A 21651-nucleotide genomic window follows, 5' to 3' on the forward strand; every position below is an offset into this window, starting at 1 on the left:
AGGTGTGGAGTGGTATCTCATTGTTGGTTTAATTTGTAATTCCCTAGCGACATAATGCTGGTCATCTTTCATGTGCTTGTTAGTCACCTGTATATCCTCTTTGGTGAGGTGACTATTCAGATCTTTTGCCCATTTTTTAATTGGGTTGCTTGTTTCATATTGTTGACTTGTAAGAATTCTTGTATTGTCTCTCAATCCTTGGCTTGTCTTTTTCATTCTCTTAACAGTGATTTCGTAGAGCAGAAGTTTTTGATGAAGTCCAATTTATCAATTTTTTTTTCATGGGTTGTGCTTTTTATGTTGTATCTAAATACTCACTGCTGAACCCAAGGTCACCTAGATTTTCTCCGATGTTATCTTCTAGAAGTTTTATCGATTTGTGTTTTACAGTTAGTTCTATGATTCATTTTGAGTTAATTTTTGTGAATGGTGTAAAGTCAGTGTTTAGATTTTTTTTTTTTTTTTTTTTTTTGCAGGTAGATGTCCAGTTCTTCCAGCACTATTTGTTGAAAAGACTTTCCTTTCTCCACTGAATTGATTCTGCTCTTCTGTCAGAGATCAGTTGACTATATTTGTGTGGATCTACTTCTGGGTTCTCTAATTCATTCCATTGATTTGTCTATTCCTTTGCTAATGACACACTGTCTTGGTTATTGTAGCTTTATGATAAGTCTTGAGGTTGGGTAGGGTCATTCCTCTGACATTGTTCTTTCTCTTTGTTATTTGTGTTGGCTATTCTGGGTCTTTGTCTCTCCATATAAACGTTAGAATCAGCCTGTTGATAGTCACAAAATAATTTGCTGGGATTTTGATTGAGATTTCATTGAATCTATGGACCAAGGTGGGAAGAAATGACATTTAATAGTATTGAGGGGCTTCCCTGGTGGCGCAGTGGTTGAGAATCTGCCTGCCAATGCAGGGGACACGGGTTCGAGCCCTGGTCTGGGAGGATCCCACATGCCGCGGAGCAACTAGGCCCGTGAGCCACAATTACTGAGCCTGCGCGTCTGGAGCCTGTGCTCCGCAACAAGAGAGGCCGCGATAATGAGAGGCCCGCACACCGCGATGAAGAGTGGCCCCCACTTGCCGCAACTAGAGAAAGCCCTGGCACAGAAACGAAGACCCAACACAGCCATAAAGAAAGAAAGAAAGAAAGAAAGAAACCCAGAAGTTAAAAAAAAAAAAAAAAATAGTATTGAGTCTTCCTATTTATGAGCATGGAATATCTCTTCACTTATTCTGATTTCCCTTGATTTTTTTCATCAGAATTTTATAGTTTTCCTCATAAATATCTTGTACATATTTTGCTAGGTTTATTCCTAAGTACTTAGTACCTTTTTTCTTCTTCCCTTGTGTGTGTGTGTGTGTGTGTGTGTGTGTGTGTGTGTGTGCTGGTGAGGGCTGAATAGGTGGAGCACGGGATTTTTAGGGCAGTGCAACTATTTTTTGACAGTGTGGGTACAGGACATTATGCGTGTGTCAAAACCATAGAACTGTACAATACAAAGAATGAACTCTAATGTAAACTATGGACTTTAGTTAATAATAATGTATCAATATCAGTTCATTAATTGTAACAAATGTACCACACTAATGCAAGATGTTAATAATAGGAGAAACTAAGCCAGGGAGAGAGGGGTATATGGGACTCTCTGTACTATCTTTTCAATATTCTGTAAGCCTAAAACTGCTCTAAAAAAAAAAAAGTCTATTAATAAAAAAGTACCAATTCCAAATGGAATGGAGCCCCTCGTAAAGTCTTCCAATGGCTCCTCCTTGCTTACAGGATCAAGCCTACAATCCCTCATCAAGCACAGGAGTCCTCCACAGTTTGGCTGCCCCTGGAGTCCATGGGCCACTCCACCCTCTACAATGCAGCTGAACTGAACCACTCAGGGTCCATGAGGGCACCTGGGACTATGCCCTACTCCCTTGGCCTGGTACATCGTCTCTTCCTTGCCTGGTCTGTAAATGTCCTGAAGAAGCTTCTGCAGATTTCAATTTGGGAACACAGAGGAATGATAAGCACCTGCTTTATAACATCACCTATTGTGCTTCTGACAGGACCTCTTCCCTTTCTGTCTCCTGTACTAAACTGAGTATACCCTGCTGGCCTCAGCCTGGTTCTCTCCAAATGCACAAACAGAATAATCACAAAATCTCACTAGTGAAACTATTGTTCCCACAGTATTGAACCACAGTTCCCAAACTGTGCATCAGGGCACCTTAGGGTGCCACAGCAAAGTCACAGGAGCACAGTAGGATATTATAAATTTAGAGTTACTAAGCATCTGTTGGCTACCGAGAGAACTACTAGCTCAAGGTGGTTCAGAGTTTTATCATTAGATTGCACTACATTCCTTTGATTATGTCATCTTTGAGAAGCTGGGTTTTTAGCGGTTGCTGTGATATAAAGCAAATGAAAGTCAATGTGGAACAGGAAATGAGGGTGGTGGGGTCCAATCTGATTAGAAAGTCTGACAAGTTTTACAGCACCCGACAAGCACACAGATTCCATTAGTTATTGTACTTATTCAAGAATGAAATAAAAACAGTTTCTTCTAACTTATATGTCTTAATTTTTTAAATGACTAACCTGGTAGGACATAAATTCTTCTTAAGTGATCCGGGCTTAACTAACACATTGAAATGTTAGGTATTTCTTTTGGCTTAGGGGGTCCATGAAAAAACTACTGAGACACTAATGGTTCAGTGAGCTGAGAAAGTTTGGGAACCTCTGGTCTAAGAAATCCTCTAATCCAGGGCCCATCAAGAAACTGCAGGTTGTGAAATCAACTTAGTGGGTTACAGTCAGCATTTTTTTCTCCTTAATAGAATGGTAAACAGAACACATTGCATGTAGCAAGCGTATTATTGTGTAAAACTTATGTTCAGTATATACATACAAATTAGTGTGGGTATCTTGGGTCACAGTGTAAAATGTGTATTTCTTGTTTGGGTTGTGATTTTAAAAGTTTGAAAAACCGCTAAGACTTCAACCTCCTTATTTTACAGATGAGAAAACAGCCTAGAGAGTGAAAGCTGATTATTATTGCAAATCACAGCCACCAGTGCCGGGCTCTGCACTTGGCCCTGCTAGGCTGGTGACCCTCCAAGGCAGGCCTTATGCTAGCCAGTAGAGGTGTGGTTACTCAAAGTCACAGAGCTACAGAGGTGAGATACTCTCACTTTGATCCCAAGACGCATTTGCACCCCACAAATGCCACCAGCCACACCTAGAACAAAATGGTTTTAATCAATTGCGTCACCCTCACTCTCCTGGGAGCGGAGCAACAAAAAGGCTCGGCTCCTGCCCCCAGAGGACAGTAAGGCTTATGTGTCTCTCCACACGGCAGGGCCCAGGCTGGGCAGGCAGGAGGCAGGGACAGAGGAAATGGCGGGTGGCTCGAACACAGGAAAGCAAAGGGGCCCCTGCTAGTCCTTGGGCCCCAGGGCCCAGCCCCAGTACTCCCGCTCTCCCCTCCCGGCTGGAGAAAGGTCGTGGAGAAGAGACAGGGGAGCAAGTCCCAGCAGCAGGAGAAGCAGCAGCAGCTGTTTCCTTCACCAATAAATATACTTCATTACCAAGCTAGAAGAGAGGGGTGGCAAGAGGGACGGGTGGAGAGGAAGGGGGAGAGGCTGCCACCTGTGTTGCTGGGATTAAAGCAATGACGAGATGGTGCCAGACCCCCACCACTATCCTCACCACCCCCCACTCCCACCCCTCATCTTCTCAAAACTGTGAAAAAGCTTTTAACATGGCCCTGCTGTCTACAGGGCTTTTCTGAAGACTGACTGAGAGGAGGCACCTGGCAGAGTCAGGGCGGAGGAAGGGAGCGAGGGAGGGAGGCTGCTTCTCCCCAGAGGCTGCAGCTGGAGGGCTGGAGCCAAGTGAGCTCTGAGGGGAATGAGGAGGGAGAGGGGAGGAAGGATGAACCAACTACCAGGAGCAGCTCCTGAGCTGAGAGCCAAGGGGGCAAAGAGGGAGGTCTGGTGAGTGGTGGGGTGACCGCTGCATCCAGTGTAAAGCTCAGGCTGCTGAGGAGGGAGGGGGCTGAGTTAGGGACTTCCCCATCCGAGTGGCTCAGGAGACCCACCCCCTCCCCCCAGAGCAGCAGGGGACAGAGAAAAGCCATCACTTCTTTGGTCTTTGTGGCGGCTCAGCATGTGGGATGGGAGGGAGGGCACAGAGGGCCTGGAAGGCTCCTAGCAGGGAGTGCCATCTCAGCAAGAGGAGGCCTGGCTGGGAGCTCTGGCAGAAAGGTCACAGTGAGGCTGAAGAGCGCCCGAAGGAAGAGTGGCCCTCCAGAGTGCAGAAGGGCTGGCACAGATGGGTGGGGAATGGTGTGCCCCACACTGCCAGGGCCCTTGGGAAAGGCTGAGCCCCCAGGGGTGGCCAGTGAGGGCAGGCGCAGGACCCAGAGCCAGTGCCTGGGAGGAGGGCAGGGACGCTGTACTGCAAGGAAGCAGTGGCTTGACCTTGCCCCTCCAGGGCTCCCATCCTTACTTCTGTTTCCACCCTGACAGAGTGGCTCTGCAAGGAAGGGGGCACCCTATGCTTTTTCAGAACCTTCCCTGAAGACCAGGAGGGAGCTAGCCTTGCCCACCAGAAGCAAGAATGGTAACAGGTCAAGGCTAGCCCTTATGGACTGGGAATTCCACTCCCCTTTCTGCTGCCAACTGAAGGGTAGGGCAGTCCTTGAAGACAGCTTCAGCCCTTGCCTCCCCACCTGAGGCAGGCCAGAGCCCTCCAGGGACATGGAAGTGCAAGGTGGTGGGGGGCATATGGAGGGGCTTCTCCTCCTGCTCTTCTGCTCAGGGCTGGGGCCAGTCAAGGGGCAATTGCCCAAAAGTCCAAAAGCCAGCAAGTTGTAGCAATCCCCACCCCCAATGCCAAACTAACAAACAAAACAGGGAAAATGAAAAAATGGGGGGAAGGGGAAGACAAACCAAAACAGAACCCCCTGACCTCCTGCCCGGGGCGGAGGACCCACCCAGTAGGAGGGGCTGGGGAACCAGGGCTAGGAGGGCCTAGCTGGGCCGGCACTGCACCTGGCCCTCGGAGCTGTCCTCATCGTCAGAAGCCCCAGCACCCGCACTGCTCAGGCCTGTGATCCGATAGCCCATGTTGAGCAGCATCACCTCCAACGGGTCGGCATTCATGCGCCGCTGGTTGGCCTGGGAAGCGCCCTCCATGTCCTCCACAACTCGGCCTGTGAGGTCTTCACTCTGTGGGGGGGAGGCAGACATACTACTGGGATGTATGTGCAGGGAAAACACACACACAGACTGAGCTATACGTACGGAGAGGGCATGTACATACCAGGAGATGTATATGGGTATATCCATGTGTGTCCATGCGTACAGGGGAACGCATCCTGGGATATGTATGGGACAAACACACACACACACACCAGGCTGTATGTGAGGGAGATGACACACCACACAGGGTTGTACATATTGGGGTTGGTGGGCACGTGGTAATATACACTTGGAAGAGACACATCACACTGGGATATAAACTGAGGGGAATACACATAGGGTATACACTGGAGACCCCACGCTGGAAAATGATGAGGACATACCACATCAAGACATACACGGGGAGCACACCACGTAGGGTTATATATATGGGGGCGGCATACGTGGACATAAATGAGGGAGGATTCACACCAGGATATGCTGGGCACACATACTGTATACCTGAGGGGGGAGCACAGATATAACTCCCCCCACCCCCCTCTTTTGTTGCCACTCCCAATGAGGATTCCTTTATCCTCCTTTTCCTCTCCCCCCAGGGGAGGGTCCTGTAGGGTTTCTCTCTTTAAAATTCATAGAAAATTAGACACACCTCTTGACTTCTGTTTTGCCAGCTGGGAAGGGGGAGGAGGTGGGGCAGAGGGCAGGGGAGCCAGCCCACCTGCCTACCCACACTGACTACCACACCGTTCTAAGTGTCCCTGTGGGCCGGACACACCACAGGCATCACTTCTTTAATCCTCAAAGCAACCTTTTGAGGTGGTGCTGTCATTCCCATTCCAATGTACAGATGGTAAAAAACCTGGATCAGAGATGGTTGAGTCCCTCAGGCAGTAAGTGAAGGGACCAGGACTCAAACTTAGGCCCATCAGACTCTAAAACCTACATACTTCTCGTGTGACTGAGGGACAGGCCTCTGCACAGCTTCTGGGGGACACAAGGCAGTGGTATATGAGGGGCAGGGTACCTAGGGAGCCTCTGAGGTACCGTTCTCATGAGGTGGTGTTGGAGCTGACCTGGTTCCCTCCCTGCCCTCCTGCACCCAGTCCTTGGTTGCTGTTTCCCATATGTGAGTCTCACCTTTGCCAGCTGGCTCAAGGATATGCCTCTGGAAGGCAGGAGACAACTCTTGCCCCTGGAATTGCCCACTTCATCTGGAGCTTTCAGAGCTTGCTAGCTCCCACCCTGATGCAGCCTGGGGCCCTGGGGTGAGAGCTCACTCATCCTAGCAGCTCCTAGCCTCTGTATGACTCACTGCCCTTCCCAACCCTCATGGGCTCAGCTGGAGGCCTCGCATAGGGTCCATCCCTACCTTCCTCCCTGTCTGGCATCTGCCACCTTGCCACACCCTCACCTCTGGCCGGGGGTTCCACAGCCGCACAACGGGGTCGATGCCGCTGGTGGCCAAGAAGCAGTAGCTGGGGTGCGGCTGCAGGCAGTTGACGATGGACTCGTCCCCCTGGAGCACGCGGACCAGGTTGGTGGTCTCCTTTTCCCAGATGAAGAAGGAGCCATCATCAGAGCCACTGACGATGTATTGAGCGTTGCTGGCGGGGGGGCAAAGGGCAGGGAGGTCAGGTGGGGTACTGCCCTGTGGCCTCAAGCAGAGGCTGCATGGCTTAGGGAAAGGGAGAGCAGGGAAGTCTGGAGCCACTCGGCCCCCTGAACTCTGGGGTCTTTACCTGACTCGGAACTCCCATGCACACGGTAATCCTCTCCACACTGCAGAGCAGTGTCACTGTTCAACTGTTCTCTTAAACTCAGGGTCAGGGACTGCCTAGGTCCCTCCTACTTACTCTCCCCCGAAGTACATTATAAGCACCCTGGGTGCCAGGACCAGATCGTGCATCTCTTAAGTCTCTGGGAACACTCCTGCCTAAGCCTTCCCTCAGTAGTCCTAGCCTTCCTGGATCCAGACCCTAAAATCCTACAGCACATCTGCCCCTGACACACCATTGACATTTAGAAGGGATCTTGATGGAGATTCTTAATTCACATTCATGTATCCCACCTACCCAAAGAAAGTACATCATCTACAAAGGAGGGTTGGGGGTGATGGTGTCTGAGACATGGGCTAGGTCCTTCAGTACCGGGGGCACAGTTCTAGACAAAAAAGATTGCCAAGACTGACAGCCTATGAGGGTGCTTGCCCAAGGCTCCAAGCATCCAGATAAAGAAACCAAGCTCTGGCACATGGGGACACAGGGAACAGGAGGTGCGGGTAAGGAAGAGTCCAGGTGCTGCACTGGATGCTTTCTGGATTACCTCATTAGTCCTTGTTATGGCCCCTTGAGTGGGGAGGGCTGGTTTCACTTTATAGGTGAAGAAACTGAGACCCACAGAGATGAAGCCATTTGCCCAAGGGTGCAAAGGCAGAACTGGGATGTGAGACTTTTCTGAAAGCATTGTGTCCCCATGCCCCGCCCCCCCCACCCCAACCTCCTGCTGCCAACTGGGCTGTGCCCTCCTCCTCTTCAGGGCCTCAGACCTGCCGAAGAAATTGGCCTCCTTGATGTCCGTGGTGGTATTGCAGTGGCCACAGTAGCGGAACTGATAGTCGTAGCTTCGCTCCCGCAGCACCATCTCGTCCTCTGAGATGGAGTCCTTGCGGCTCGTGCTGCGGAGGCGGACGGGGCCGCTGCCACCACCACCAGCTCCCTTCTTCTCCTCTGAGGGCAGAGAACAAGGAAAGGTGAGAGTCCTGTCCCTCTCTCGCCTCCCCCATTTTTTCCCCACCCTTGACCCTGTTTTCCGTCCAAGCAGTAAGCAATGTAGGGCTACCCGTCTCTACCTCTTCCCTGGAAAACTGGGAACAATTATGAGAAAGAAGCATCTTTGGATCCTGCCCTTGAGGGTGTTCAAGAGGAGACCTCTGATGCCAGGAGGGCCTTGGCTTAGGTCCCTGAATAACGTCTGGAAGCCCCAAGGATGCACAGACCCAAGGTCTGTTTCTGTGGATGTGAGAGGGAGGGAGGGGAGGGTAAAGCACTGCCAAGAGAGCCTTGAGGGGGTGATTTTTCTAAATAGATCCATAGGTCTGAAGGCAGTAAGGTCCAAGCCCTCCCTCTCTAGAAGACAAGTTATTGTGGATCCAAATGAGGTACTAATCGGTTTAGTGCCTTGGGTAAAATCATACCTGTCTTCTTAGTGCCTTGTTCCTGCCTGCTTCAGGGCCTTGGCACGTGCTGGTCCCTCTGCCAGGAACTCTTTACCTCCCACAGCTACACTCTGCATCTAGTTAACTCTTCCTCCGCATCCTCAAGATCTCAGCCTGAATGTCTCTTCCTCAAGAACCCCAGACTGCCATCAAGCCCTCCCCACCACACCTGCACCCTAGCAGGGCCGCAGGGCATTCTTTGTTTCTCCTTCATCGCTTGGTTCCTTCACTAGGCTATAGACTCATGAATACAGAAATTCCATCTGACTTGTTCCCAGATATATTCCCATGACCCAGCACAGTGTCTGGAACTATTCAGACTAATGAATCAACCCGTGGTTAGTAAACTGCAAAGGAGACAGGGAGGATCCATGTCTGCCCTCAGTGAGCTCCCCTCTCATGTTTGTAGACCACACAACTACCTAGTTTACTCTCCAGTGCTGCCCAGGTGAGCTGGGCAGGGCCTCGAATGCTCTCTGCAAATAAGGCAGCAGGTTCGGAGAGGCTGTGCTTTGCCCAAGGTCACACGGTTTCACATGGCAGAGCTGAGATTGGAACTGAGGCTCCACACCTGTGCCCAAGGCATTTCTACTGTCCTGTGCTGCTGTTTCTTTTGCACCCATGCAAACTGGAGCAAGTGCACCCCAGCCAACTACCCCGAACTCAGATCCCAATGGAATGGCCAAGGCCCTGTTTGTGAGCAGAAGAGAATGACCTGCGAGGCACACTGGGCTCAGCTGACTCCTATCCTGAGTCCCAGGGGGAATACACCAGGTGCCTTAAACATGGTATTGCTAATCCTTGTCTCAAAGAGACCAAGTGACTGTCTCAAAGTCATGTGGCTTCTCAATCAGTATGTGAGCCTAGGCATCTCCTATCTCAGAACTATGTCCTCTCCAGAATGTCATTGTAGCACCTCAAATAGATAGAGTGACAGCAACCCCTCCTCAGTGCCGACTCACCACCATCATTTTTGGAGAAGAGGGCGGCCGTGATGTCGCGTCCCAGTGCATCACAAGCGCTGCTATGGGCCTGCTCCGGGAACTTCCCTTTGAAATCATCCAGGCACTCCAGGGCCTCAGCCACGTACTTGAGCTCAAAGAGGCATCGGGCCAGGCGGAAGTGCGCCTTCAGGTGGCATGGGTTTAGGGAGATGGCCTTGAGGCAGTCCCTCAGGGCATCGTAGTGGTCACCATCCCTGGGAAGGCAGGGGAATGTGGCTTGGAGGTGGGGCCACGTGGCAAGCAGGGAGTCCCCATTCCGTCTCCTGTGCTTCCTGTGGCCACCCCAGCCCACCTTTGAGAGATCTCAGGGCAAGGGTACTTGGGGATGAAGAGAATCCTGGCTCAGCCCAGGCCGTGCTCCCCAGGAGACAGACTATGTTAAGGAGGCAAGCCAGGAGCCCCGAGGTCTTGGCAGGGTAGGTAGAGGGTGGGAGGCAAAAACCAGTGTCCGGCTGCCCTCTGCTGGACACAGAGTGCAACTGCGTACCCGCTCACCTCAGGCACCCGCAGCTCTGCAGCAGAAGGCCTGGCATCTTGCCCGCCTCAGGCTCCCCAAGCTCTCCTTCTCCCTTCCTCTATCCACCTCCTCAAATCCCCCCGGCTGGCCTTCAAAGCCATGTCCAAGGCGGGGGGCCCTCAAGGACAGTTCTGTGGTCCGGGGAAGCCAGAAGTGCCAGGCTGGGGACTCAGGGTCTGACCAGCAGGCAGCAAGCCCTCAGCCAGACCCCCCTCTGTCCTGGCTGACTGATCCACAGCAGCTGTGGCCTCTACCTCCCAGGGCTGGAGGATGGGGCCTGACAGTCTGGCAGAGTCAGTTCTCTGGAAGCTGATGGCGGGGGGCGGGCATGCACCAGGAGCTCCAAATCATCCACACGGACTTCTCCAAACTCCCAAAGCATGGATATGGGGAAGTGGGAATGGTTTTGGGGGGGTGGGGAGGGGCCAAAGAAAAAGCCCCTCCTTCTCCCACCCTGTGCCGGAATATAAAATACACCTTCCCCCAGCTCCACAGACCAGCTCCCACCTCTTATCTGGAGAGCCAGGTGGGTCACAGGAGCCACTTCTTCTTTGGGAGCTGTGGGGGTTTCTTTGTTTTTTGTTTTCCTGCTGGGTTGAGGGGGGCCTAGGACCCAACTGTGCTAAGCAGCACTCCCTGGAGCTGACGGTCCCTCCACCAAGGCACAGCTCACAACTCCCCTGCACGGGGCCAGAGCAGGCCCAACATGGGCACTATCCTCCCGACCCTCCTTCTCCTACAGCACTCAGAGGAAGCACCCGGTCCTTGGAGTGGCCATGCTCAGACCAGGAGCAAGCAGCTCAGCCAGGGTGGGGGCGGGCAGGAGACAGAGTGCTTTGATGGCACGGCCTGTGTCAGAACGGGTGGCTGGACCGAAGGAGCAGGCGCTGTTTGGAAACCCAATTACTGCCTGCAAGGTGCCCCTCAGAACTCCTGGAGAGAGCCAGACCAGAGAGCAGCCAGGGGCCAGAGGGTGACCGCTCCCACTGCATCCAGGAGCAGATGGCAGCCCTGGGGAGACTGGCCCGGGACAGAATGTGACATTCTAGGGGTCACTGGCAGGCATGTGGGGCTGGGGAGAGAGCAGGCTGGCCCCAGGGCTCACCCATCCAGACTTACTGCCAGATCAATCTCCCTGAAAAGACAGCCCTCAGCACAGCCCTCTCCTGCTCAAAACTCTTCAGTAGCTGCCCATCGTCCACTGAATCAAGGCCAAAACGCCACTGCTCTGCATTCCAAGTCCTTCCCAGGCTGGCCCCAGGCTACCTCACAGACTCATCTCCTGCCAGTCCCTGCCCGAACCCTCGGCTCCAGCCAAATGGATTTGTTGTTCTGCAAACAAGCTCTTCAGTCAGCCCCCCACCCCCACGCCTTTGTTCACACCATTTCATCTCCCTGGGAATGTCCTTCCCCCACAGTCCGCTCCTCCTTGCATCTCCCGTCTAAGCCTGCTGACACTGAAAGCCCATTCAGACATCACATCTTCCTGGTGCTTCCCTGATCCCCAGTTAAAGTGACCTAACTTTTCTTGATGCCCACAGCACTTCACCTGATCATTCAAAGACTTACTGCTTCCTGCCTCTTTGGTGATGAAGCATGTCCACATCTTTATCCCCTGTCCAGAGACTGGGCACTCTGGAGCACAAGAACTCAGAGTGACAGAACTTTGTGTCCCTAGTTCCTAGTGCATAGTAGGAATTCAGAGAACATGTTGAGGGTACCCATGGATTGGGAAATCATCAGTCTCTCTTAGCAAGAATGCAGGAATGAGACAGCTCTTAGCCTAGAGCCTGGTTGAACACCACTGCATTCTACCCACCTGCTGGGAAAGAGGGGCAACACACCTCAGGATGGCCCCAAAGCTGTCGTCTCCTGGGGTTGGCTGCCATCTGAGCCCTTGGCAAGCTCCTGATGCCTGAGCTAAGGCCCGTGGGGGCAGCATCGTTCCGAACCCCTATCTACCATCCTGCTGACTTGGGTGGGTTTCTTAAGCTTCCCTCTCTGGCCTGCCTAGTTGCAGCCAGACGATGGCACACCAGCTGGCCTGTCTGTCTGGGCAGAGCCGAGGGATGCCAGACGGAGCAGAAATGGCTGTGGGCCCAGCTTTATCCATCTCCCATCCTGGCCCTGGCTGGGGGATGGGGTCTGCCTGCCTGCTTGCCTGCTGGTGCTGCAGGCAGAAGGGCCGGGGGCCCTGATGGTCTCCAAAGATAAAGGGTTCTTCAGGATATGGACCTACTCCCTTACCACCAGCCACTACAACTCAGCAAGACCCACAGACAGCTTCAGATGTCTAGGATCTTGTTTGTGTTTGGTCCAAACGGTCCAAGAGCATAGGAAAGCAAGCCCCAAGGTCAAGGAGCTGCAGAATCCATTTCAAACAGATACCAACTGAATTCACCAAATGCCTCATTTCCATCTAGCAAGATTCTACTGCTCCTTCAAAGTCCAATTCAAGGCGCAATTCTCCAAGAGTGGGGATTAACCATTCTCCCAACTCCTACTTCCAGTGGTCACAGCACTTTCTAACAAAGCACCATGTTGAAGCTACTTGTGAACATGTTCCACTTAACTGTGAGCTTTCTTGGTGTTTGAGGCTTCCTGACTAATGAGTCAGGCACTTGCCCACCACTAACCTGGAGGTGGGGAGGAGAAGCCTGGGCCTAAGAAGCCCTAAGAGGCAGCAGGATGTCACTGCTACCTTCCATGGATGCCTCAGCAGCTTGTTTCCATCAGGCCCACTCACCACTTGCGCTTCATGTAGGCAGCAGCTCGGTTCCCGTAGAGCATGGCGTTGTGAGGGGCCCTCTGCACGGCCTTGCTGTAAAGCTGAATGGCCTGGGTCCACTGCTGGCAGGCAAAAGCCTCATTGGCTTGCTGTTTCACACGCTCCAGGTATGGGGGCAGCTCTACTTGGGGGCTGTGTGGGAAGCAGAGCCAAGTCAGGCCAACCAAGGAAGGCCAGAGAAGCCTCTCAGGAAGTCTGTAGCCCTGCCTGAAGGCCACTCAGGTTTTCCCGGTCCCTCGGATCTGCACTGTCATCTAAAAGAGGGTACCACTCCTATCCTTGGCCTGGGTTATTGTGATAGGTAATGGTCACAATTCCAGATGCTCTGAGCCAGTGGAAAAAAAAAATAAACAGGGAGAAATGAAGCTGTCCTGGACAGGTTTAAGGGAATTCTTAATCAAACTCCTGGGCATGAAAGTAGCTGACACCTACAGCCTCCATGCTGAGCCAAACCTCGTTACCACCCAAGTACCTCCCATGGATCTCTCTATAGATAAATTACGTTTCTCTCAAGGGCTAGAGGATCTGGGCACCTCTGTATCCAAAGCCCAGCACAGGGCCTGGCAGTGAACAGAGGCTAGAAGATGCTATGAATGCAGAAAATATAATGGGGGAGGCCCGTCTGTGTGGGACCGCTTTATAGGAGGGAGCCCAGTGCTAAGAGGAGCTAGCCCCTGGGTCCTGATGCCAGCTACTGGTATCAAGGGACCAGAGCTTCAGATTGAGCATGACTGGAGTCCTACCAGGAAGAAGTGGCACTGGGACCACTAGCCACAGTCCAGAAGCCTCTTTGCCTCAGTCCCCTGACTCTGGGGTGTATGCCTCGGGGGGGGGGGGGGTCAGGAGGAAGGTTTACAGGACATGCCCTCCCTCCAGTCCAGTGGGGTGTAACTGGGGCTGGGAAGGTTGGGAAAGTCAGGCTGGCCTCACCTGACATGTCCCCTACTCTCTGGCAGCCGGAAGCCGTTGCTGTGAAGGTGCAGGCCATTGGACACACCGTTGGACACACCATTGGTGGACATCTTGCCATTCTGAACTTCTGGGAGGGGGTGGGCAGAAAGGAACAGCAACAACTTAGGAGGAGGTCCTCATTTCTCCTCAGCAGCCCTCCAGCTTCCACCACAGGGTCTGATGGTTCCATTGTGGGGCTATCCCCCCAGGGTAGGTCTATTCCCAGAAAGCAGGCAAGGACATAAAGAAAAGCCTGTGCGCCCTCTGCTGGCTGAAGAGGGACACAACTTCAACTTGGCATTAGCTGGGGGTGGGGATAGGAGTGGGGGGTGAGGAGGTGCCTAAATCAACTGTAGGCCCCAGGAAGAAATCAATGAGGAGACTGGTCCAGGACGAGAAGGGAAAGACAATTACTTCAGGCCCTCAAGAGCCAAGCCACGGAAAGAACCTGCTTTTTCGGAGGGAAGTGAAAAGGGCTGTGACGCAAACCCCTTTGACAGACCTCTCTGACCTAATATTACCTTCCTTCTTACTGTACAGTGTTATTTCAGAGAATCTACTCCTTTTGCAGGATCACAGCCAGCACAAGGTAAGTGGCAGGCTTCTCAGCAGAGGCAGTGTACACTCATGCTCCCCAGCAGAGATGCCCTAAAGGATACCCGAAGGGAGAACTTACCCCCTGAGGAGTGGCATTTTCTAGGCAAGAGGAAGGTGTACGGCCGCTGCTTGTAAGTCAGGTCAAACAAATAGACCTAGAGTGCAGGGGTCAAGAAAAGAATGGACACTGTGAGGCAAGAATGTGGCTGGGCTGTGAGCGAGGCCTGGGTGGCTCTCAGGAGCACAGCTGAGTGTTGAGCAGGGAACCATCAAGTGAGGGAGAAGGGGTGTTTCTATGCAGCAAACCTCAGGCAGGAAAATCTCGCCAGTTCCTGGCCCTTAGGGTGGATGGCTTGAAATACTGTCCTTACTTCGAATCACATGTTTATGAGGTCGACAATGTTCTCAGAGGTCTCATGTTATAGATGGGAAAACTGAAGCCTCAGGGCAGAGAAGCAATTTGCCCAAAGTAACACTGCTAGTTACTTCCCTCAGTAAATATTAGCTATTATTACTTACCATTTATTGAATTCTTACTTTGCTCCAGGACCTCTGCTAAGTGTTTTATATGGCTTTTTTTCATTTCATCCTAGAAACCCCCCCATGAAACGGTACTATTATCATCACCCCCTGAACAGAGGAAGAAATGTAGGCTCAGAGTTTAATTAATTTATCCAGGGCCATAAAAGCAGCAGGTGGCAGAGTCAGGACCCAAAACCGAGTCTGTCTAGCTCCGAACCATTCTGCTAGACTGCCTCGCCACTCATCTTTATGCTACCTTTAAGCCAGGTGACGGCTAAGCAATCTGAAGCCAGAGCCCTCTTCTGAACTCAAGGGCTCACCTAGTCTCCATCCCATTTCTCTTGTGTCACACCTTGACTTTAAATGTCATCAACGGTTTCACTTGCCATGTCGCTCCCATCAGCCTAGTATGGATCATATTTCACATTTGTTTCCCTCGTGTTTATGATAATGCTGCCCCCAGAGTAAGTACTCAGTGACTTTGTAGAGTAAATGAATTTATGCAAGGCGTACTAAATATCCTGACTGAGAGATTGTAAACAGAAGGGTTAGCAACCTGCCATTATCAAAGAACACTTCCCAAAGCTGGCCCTAAACTGCAGCCTGGCTGCATGCTCTGAGCCCCAGGATTTCCTCCTAGGAAAATAGCAGATGAGGAAACCAAGGTTCAGGAAAATGAAGAGAGTTGTTCAAAGTCACAGTACACAGCTAGTAAACAAAAGGCCAGCATCTGAAGACAAGTCTGTCAGTTCTAAACCTTACACTCAAGGCCAGGGCACCTCTCTGGGAACTCCAAAGATGCCATGGCACTTCCACATTTCACAGTAACGTCATTTACAATGAGGCTTCTTGTCTGCCTCATCGTAGGGGTTGTGGGGTACACAGCCCTAGCTGCTGGATATGAGGGTGGGAGGGGGAAGGGCAGAGCCACGTTGGGCAGCCGTCCATACCTGCTCTCCTCCCATGTTGACCAGCAGCTCTGTGCCATTGGGGCTGAAGGTCACATAGGTGGCAACCAGCACTCTCAGACGGTTGTTGTAGTCAGGCAGCTTCACTGGCAGGTGACCTGCAGGGAACAGCCCTGTTACCCTAGTGTGAGGCTTCCAATCCCTCCCAAAAGGGGCAGGGAGTTGTGAGAAGTCAACCATATCAATGATGATAGCCATCATCTTCATCAGAAAAGCAACTACAAGTGTTGAGCCCTTACTATATGAACTGGGCCAACTGTGTTATATGCTTTATCTCATTGAGTCATTACAACCCCATTTTACAGAAAAGAAATTAAGACTCCTCAAGGGTAAGTAATTTACCAAAGGTTATATGATAGCCAGTCACTGACAGTCAGCATCAAAGCCCAGGTCTGTCTGATTCTAAACCCCTTGCTCTTGGTCACCATGCCATGCTGCCTCCTTGCACTGCCCAGAGACAATCAACACCCTGCCAAGAGTTTAGGGCCAGAGTTGGGCTGAGCCCTACCTGCTACGTAATACTGGGCTGCACCATCCGGAAGGGGCTTCTGCCGGTCACAGAAGGTGTGCACACCTGCTGAAGGGCTCTGCTTCATGCTCTTTCTGGTGGGAAGGCAAACCACATAGATTATAATGCCTAACACTACTCCTGGCTAGACCATACCACACTTCCTGGAGAAAAACCGAAGTGTATACCCCAGGAGAGATACAGGAGGAGGTACCTTTCTTCCTTACTCAGCACCCCCAAAGGTCCACCAACTAGACAGCTGTGGACACATACATTACAGTGCTTTATAAGTAGGTCCTGCCTACTTGTCTTGGTTCATGGCCACCCTATTACTCCCATTTTACAGATGAGGAAGCTAAAAGCTCAAGGTCCACCCTAAGTCATGCAGTTTGTGAAGAGCAATAGTGGTCACCCAAATCCACAAATGAAAGTAATGCAGGCCAGAAGTTTCTGCACTTGTCCCAGGAGTCCACTGAAAACCCAGGCTGGCGGAGCCGCTCAGGTCTGGGACTTCTGTGGAGATTCTGAGTATATTCTACTTTTGTTTAAAAAAAAAAAAGTATAAAGTAGAATTATATGTACAAATAAAGGAATTACATGTATAAGATTATAACTGTACATACACTCATAGTGAAAGAACAAGCAGAAAATACTATATACAGTGATTTCTTTCAGGTAATGGAGTATGGGTAATTTCTTTAATACACTTTTCACATTTTCCAAAATAAGCATGGATTAAATTTTTTAAAAAAGAATCACAAAATTAAAAAAACCCACCTCAGGGCTTTCCCTGGTGGCACAGTGGTTAAGAATCTGCCTGCCAATGCAGGGGACACGGGTTGGAGCGCTGGTCCGGAAAGATCCCACATGCCGCGAAGCAACTAAGCCCGTGCGCCACAACTACTGAGCCTGTGCTCTAGAGCCCGTGAGCCACAACTACTGAGCCCATATGCCACAATTACTGAAGCCCGCGCGCCTAGAGCCTGTGCTCCGCAACAAGAGAAGCCACCGCAATTAGCCCGCGCACCGCAACAAAGAGTAGCCCCCATTCGTCACAACTAGAGAAAGCCCGCACGCAGCAACGAAGACCCAATGCAGCAACAAATAAATAAATAAAATAGATACAACATTAAAGAAATAAAAAATGTAAAAAAAAAAGCAAAAAAAAACCCACCTCAAAAAGAAGAGGGCATGGCAATGAGGGAAAGGGGCAGCAGGTTCCAGGTTCCCTTGCCCACGGGAGGCCGCGCTATTCATACCTGTGGTTATGGATCATGCGAATGTCATAGAGCCTCACAAAGGGCCCACTGGCCCCCACTGCCAGGCAGTTGTTGTCCTGGGGGTTGACGGTGAGGCACTTGGCCTCCACCAGCTGGCCACAGTACTCTGTCAGGTCAATCAGCACCTCCGAGTGTTTGCTGTTCTCCCGAAGGTCATACTGGCTGTGAGAGAGGACACAGTTAGGGGATTGGGGGTTGTGTCCGTGGGTGGAAGGCAGCGGAGAAGCCAAGGCCCAAATGCAAAGGAATTGGGAGGGGCTTTGAACCTGTTTGTAAATAATAAGAATGTCAAAAACTACTCCCATTTCTTGAGTGCCCAGTGTGCCAGGCACCTATAGTAGGCTTCACACACATTCTGTTTTATTCTAACATAATTCTTTAAGGTAGATACTACTAAACCCTTTTTTTTTTTTAACAGATATCAATATTATTGCTACTAAGTACTATTACTACTGACTACTAACACTTAGTGAGAAATTGCTTTGTGTCCAGTATTGTTCCCAAGTGTTATACATGTATTATCTAATTAAATTCTCACACCATCCCTAGGTACCACTAGAAGTTCAAAGAAGCTAAATAACTTGCCTGGATGACACTGCAGTAAGTGCAGCGCTGAGATAGTGCAGAGCTGGAAAGACTGCATTTTAACCGCTCTGCTCTGCTCCTTGATTAAGAATAATTCTATTCTTAATCTAGTTTCTTGCAGGAAACAAAAGAAGTATAGAGGTGACAGAAAAGAAAATCTGGAGATCATCTAAGAGCTACCTAGAAACACCAACTGCCAGGACAAGCCCAAGTCCCATCTGGGTGGTAAAGGTCATGCCAAAACATCCACCCAGCGTCAGCACACTCCTACTGGGGAACTGCTTTGATGCTGGGACACAGGCACATCCAGAGAATGGCAAGGGCATCATTCATGTGCTCACCCACCTCTGCCTAAACATCTCCAATAATTTCTTCATTGTTCACTTATCTTTCTAAGCCATCCTCACCAGATTGCTCTTCCTAAAATATTGTTTTTGTTGCATCACTTTCTTGCTCAAAAAATTGCAGAGATTCCTCAATACTTTTAGCATGAGTTTACTCTTCGTTTACTTCTATCAAACTACTCAGTCTGGTTTTCAAGACATGATTTCACATACCTCTCCAACCTTGCTCCTCAGTTTTCTAAGTGTGGGTCAGTTACAGCCTCAGAACTGTGTCCTGTATGTGGCACGTTTACCCATGCCTTCACAAACTCTGCTCAAGCTGGGGAGTCCACTCTGCTTTTCCTTGCCCATCCAAATCCTGTCTATTCTGGAAGGCCAGCTTGTGTTCACCTTCTGCTAGGACTCCTCCCCTGACTGTGCCTGCCCCATGCCCTAGGTGCTTAGCCTCTACCTGCTGCCCTGGCACAGTCTAGTCAGTCAGGGTCAACCAGCGCAACAGAGAGTTGGACCCGCCACCGACCAAGTGCATTCTGTCTGCTAAGTACTATGCTAAAGTTTTACGGGCACTATCTCAATTTTAATGCTCAGGCCAACAAAAGAGATATTATGATAATTCCCATTTTATAGATGAGGAAACTGAGGTCTGGGGGGTGAAGTGATTTGCCCCAGACACTGAGTGACAGAGGGAGGACTTGACTTGATCTGTCTGAGTTCTAGTTCATGCATGACTTAGATACCCCTCCTCCTCTGTAACAGGGAAGAGGGCACAAAGTCTCACAGTATCTCAAGGAAGGCAATTGAAGCAGATTGCGGAGATAAGGAAAAAGTTCTAAGGTTATATCTGAAGAAAGGAGTTAAAGAAAGGCAATGAGACCATTTTAAGAAGAAGGGAAGTAGAGGCAAAGGTGTGACGATATAGGCCAGTGAAAAGGGGGAGAGTCCACTTAACCATTTCTGGCTGGCTATCCCCCTCCCAGGAATATGCCCATTGAGCGACTGTTCAAGGGAAGTGTATCAAGTGCCTCTATGTGCCAGGTATTGTGCTGGGCTCTAGGGACACAACCAAGGACAAGAAAGACGTGGACAAGATGGACAAGACAGACAAAATGATGGGGGAGTTTACGACTCAGTGAGGGACACAGACAAACAAGTAAACTATCAAGCAAATAAAATAAAAGAACTATAGAGGGTGATGAGAGTTATAGAGGATACAATTAGGGGACGGAGACAAAGAACAATGGTGGGGGGTCTATTTTAGATAGAATGGTCAGAGAAGGTGCTTCTCGGGAGGTGACTCTTAAGCTGTCTCCTTAGGGTAAGAAAGAGTTGAGAAAGAGCTGGGACTGAGAAAACCAGTTAGAGGGAACAGCAAGTATGAAAGCCCAGAGGGGGCAGACTGTGCATCTGAGATGGTGAGAAAGCCAGTGGAGACGGTAAGAAAGCTCAGGAGAGGGTAAGAAGTGGGGAAGGTGAAGAATAGGGTAAGTAAATCAGTGGAGTTTGTTCACTGATAACTGTGCTGGGCAGACAAATGAGGCTGGAACTCTGTTGGAGGGAAGGAGCCAGGCCTGTGGAAGGAAGCAGTAGGGCAGATAGGATGGGGGAACCAACATGGAGTGGGAGCCAGGGAGGCACAGGCCCCACTCCCTGCCTCAGGCCCTCACCGGATAAGCCCATCCTCAGCAGCGCTCCAGAATGTGTTGGGCCACATGGGCGCCGTGGCGATGCGTTTCACCCGGTTTGTGTGGTCTCCAAACATGTGGATCGTCTCCTTTACTGTCAGGTCGTGGACATGCACCTTGGAGTCAGCTGCCCCTGTGATCAAGATGCGGTCCCCAGCGTGAGGCAGGAACTGCTTGGGAGAGATTGAAGAAGAGGTTGGCAGGTGGTGGGGCTAGGCCACGGAAGGAGACTAGCCTGGATGTTAGCACCTTTTTTTCCCTCTCCATATCAGATAAGAAAACGAGCCCATCCAAGAAAACTTTGGATCTCGAGCATCAGCCTGTAGGCCTAAAGGTCAAAATCAGGATGTACACCTTTATTTTGCCAGAGTGGTCCTGACCTATGCCAACCTGGACTGCCTAAGGAACCCTCTTCCTCTGATTCTTCCCCAGGTAAGAGCTGAATGGATGATAATCATAGCTGTTACCATTTACTAAGCACTTACCATGTGCTAGACATCGAGCAGGTAATTTATCTTATTAACACTTACAATAACCCCATTAAAAATTGAGGTTCGGCACTAGCATTCAGTAGGACTGTCAATTCAAACTCAAGTCTGTCTGACTCCTATATGCCTCATGATGGCTATTTAATAACCTGGGGGTTAAGTAATAAATTAGTCTTGAAATGAAAAGGACTTTCAGTGTTATAAGGGAGTGGGTGTTTTAAATTGGTTCAAATACTTCTGGAGAACAATCTGGCAATAGGTAAGAAACATAAAAACTATTTCTATCTTTTGACCTAAAACTTCCACTTCTGAGAAATAATTCTAAAAGAAAAAAGGGACCTGTGCAGAAATGCTCCAAGTAGCACTCCTTATAATGGCAAGTGCTGGAAATGGCTCAAAAGTCAGAACTTGGGGAAGGGCTGAGCATCACGAGAATACATCTTTATGTGGCCATCATTCAAAAGGACAACCCCATCATTCTGATGAAGTTGAGAACAAAATATTCCAGATCACATACGGCAAGGTCAAAATATCCACAAACATAACTTTGATTAATAATTTTTAAAATGTATATAGTTCTATCACCTAGTGTTGAGGAAGAAAAATATTCGGGTGTGGTGTTAGTTGAGTTCTTCTCTTCTTTCTTAAGTTTGAAAGATTGAATTATCTTTTTTTCTTAGTTGAAAAGTTTCTCCCAACCCACAACAAGGCTGAATGGGTGCTGGGGTCTGGGAGGGTGGGGGAGAGGGTGTTGACATTTTCCTGCATTTAAGTAGCTAAAGTCCCATTTGACTTTAACAATTCACTCTTTCCACATGCACTTCTCTAATAGCTCACCAGGATAAGGGCTAGATGAAACAGATGGAATTTGATCATTTTTAGGGACAACTAGTAGTCTTTAATCCTGGCTGGAGACAACATATCATACCCCACGCGCAACAGAAATAAACAGGAGAACCCTTGGGAAGAGCTTGTGGCCACTGCCATACTCGTTCCACACT

At 50.2% G+C, this 21651-nt stretch overlaps 1 protein-coding gene across 5 annotated transcripts in view; it reads right to left on the minus strand.

Moving 5' to 3' along the window:
* Positions 1 to 3237: 3237 nt before the first annotated feature.
* Positions 3238 to 21651, minus strand: part of WDTC1 (WD and tetratricopeptide repeats 1) — a 70360-nt gene continuing 51946 nt past the window's right edge. For 2 of the 5 annotated variants that reach the window (XM_061184670.1, XM_061184671.1), the window contains 11 exons: positions 20145 to 20335; positions 17531 to 17713; positions 16272 to 16366; positions 15746 to 15861; positions 14353 to 14428; positions 13656 to 13764; positions 12684 to 12857; positions 9379 to 9614; positions 7748 to 7928; positions 6614 to 6806; positions 3238 to 5229 (listed from right to left, as the gene is read on the minus strand). In XM_061184670.1, coding sequence (XP_061040653.1) covers positions 5032 to 5229; positions 6614 to 6806; positions 7748 to 7928; positions 9379 to 9614; positions 12684 to 12857; positions 13656 to 13764; positions 14353 to 14428; positions 15746 to 15861; positions 16272 to 16366; positions 17531 to 17713; positions 20145 to 20335 — 1752 coding nt within the window. In that variant the 3' untranslated portion in view covers positions 3238 to 5031. The remainder of the gene's footprint in view (positions 5230 to 6613; positions 6807 to 7747; positions 7929 to 9378; positions 9615 to 12683; positions 12858 to 13655; positions 13765 to 14352; positions 14429 to 15745; positions 15862 to 16271; positions 16367 to 17530; positions 17714 to 20144; positions 20336 to 21651) is intronic. The other 3 variants (XM_061184673.1, XM_061184674.1, XM_061184672.1) reach the window with 3 other exon arrangements.

The sequence above is a fragment of the Eubalaena glacialis genome, chromosome 3 (genome assembly GCF_028564815.1).
Source record: "Eubalaena glacialis isolate mEubGla1 chromosome 3, mEubGla1.1.hap2.+ XY, whole genome shotgun sequence".
Lineage (NCBI taxonomy): Eukaryota > Metazoa > Chordata > Mammalia > Artiodactyla > Balaenidae > Eubalaena > Eubalaena glacialis.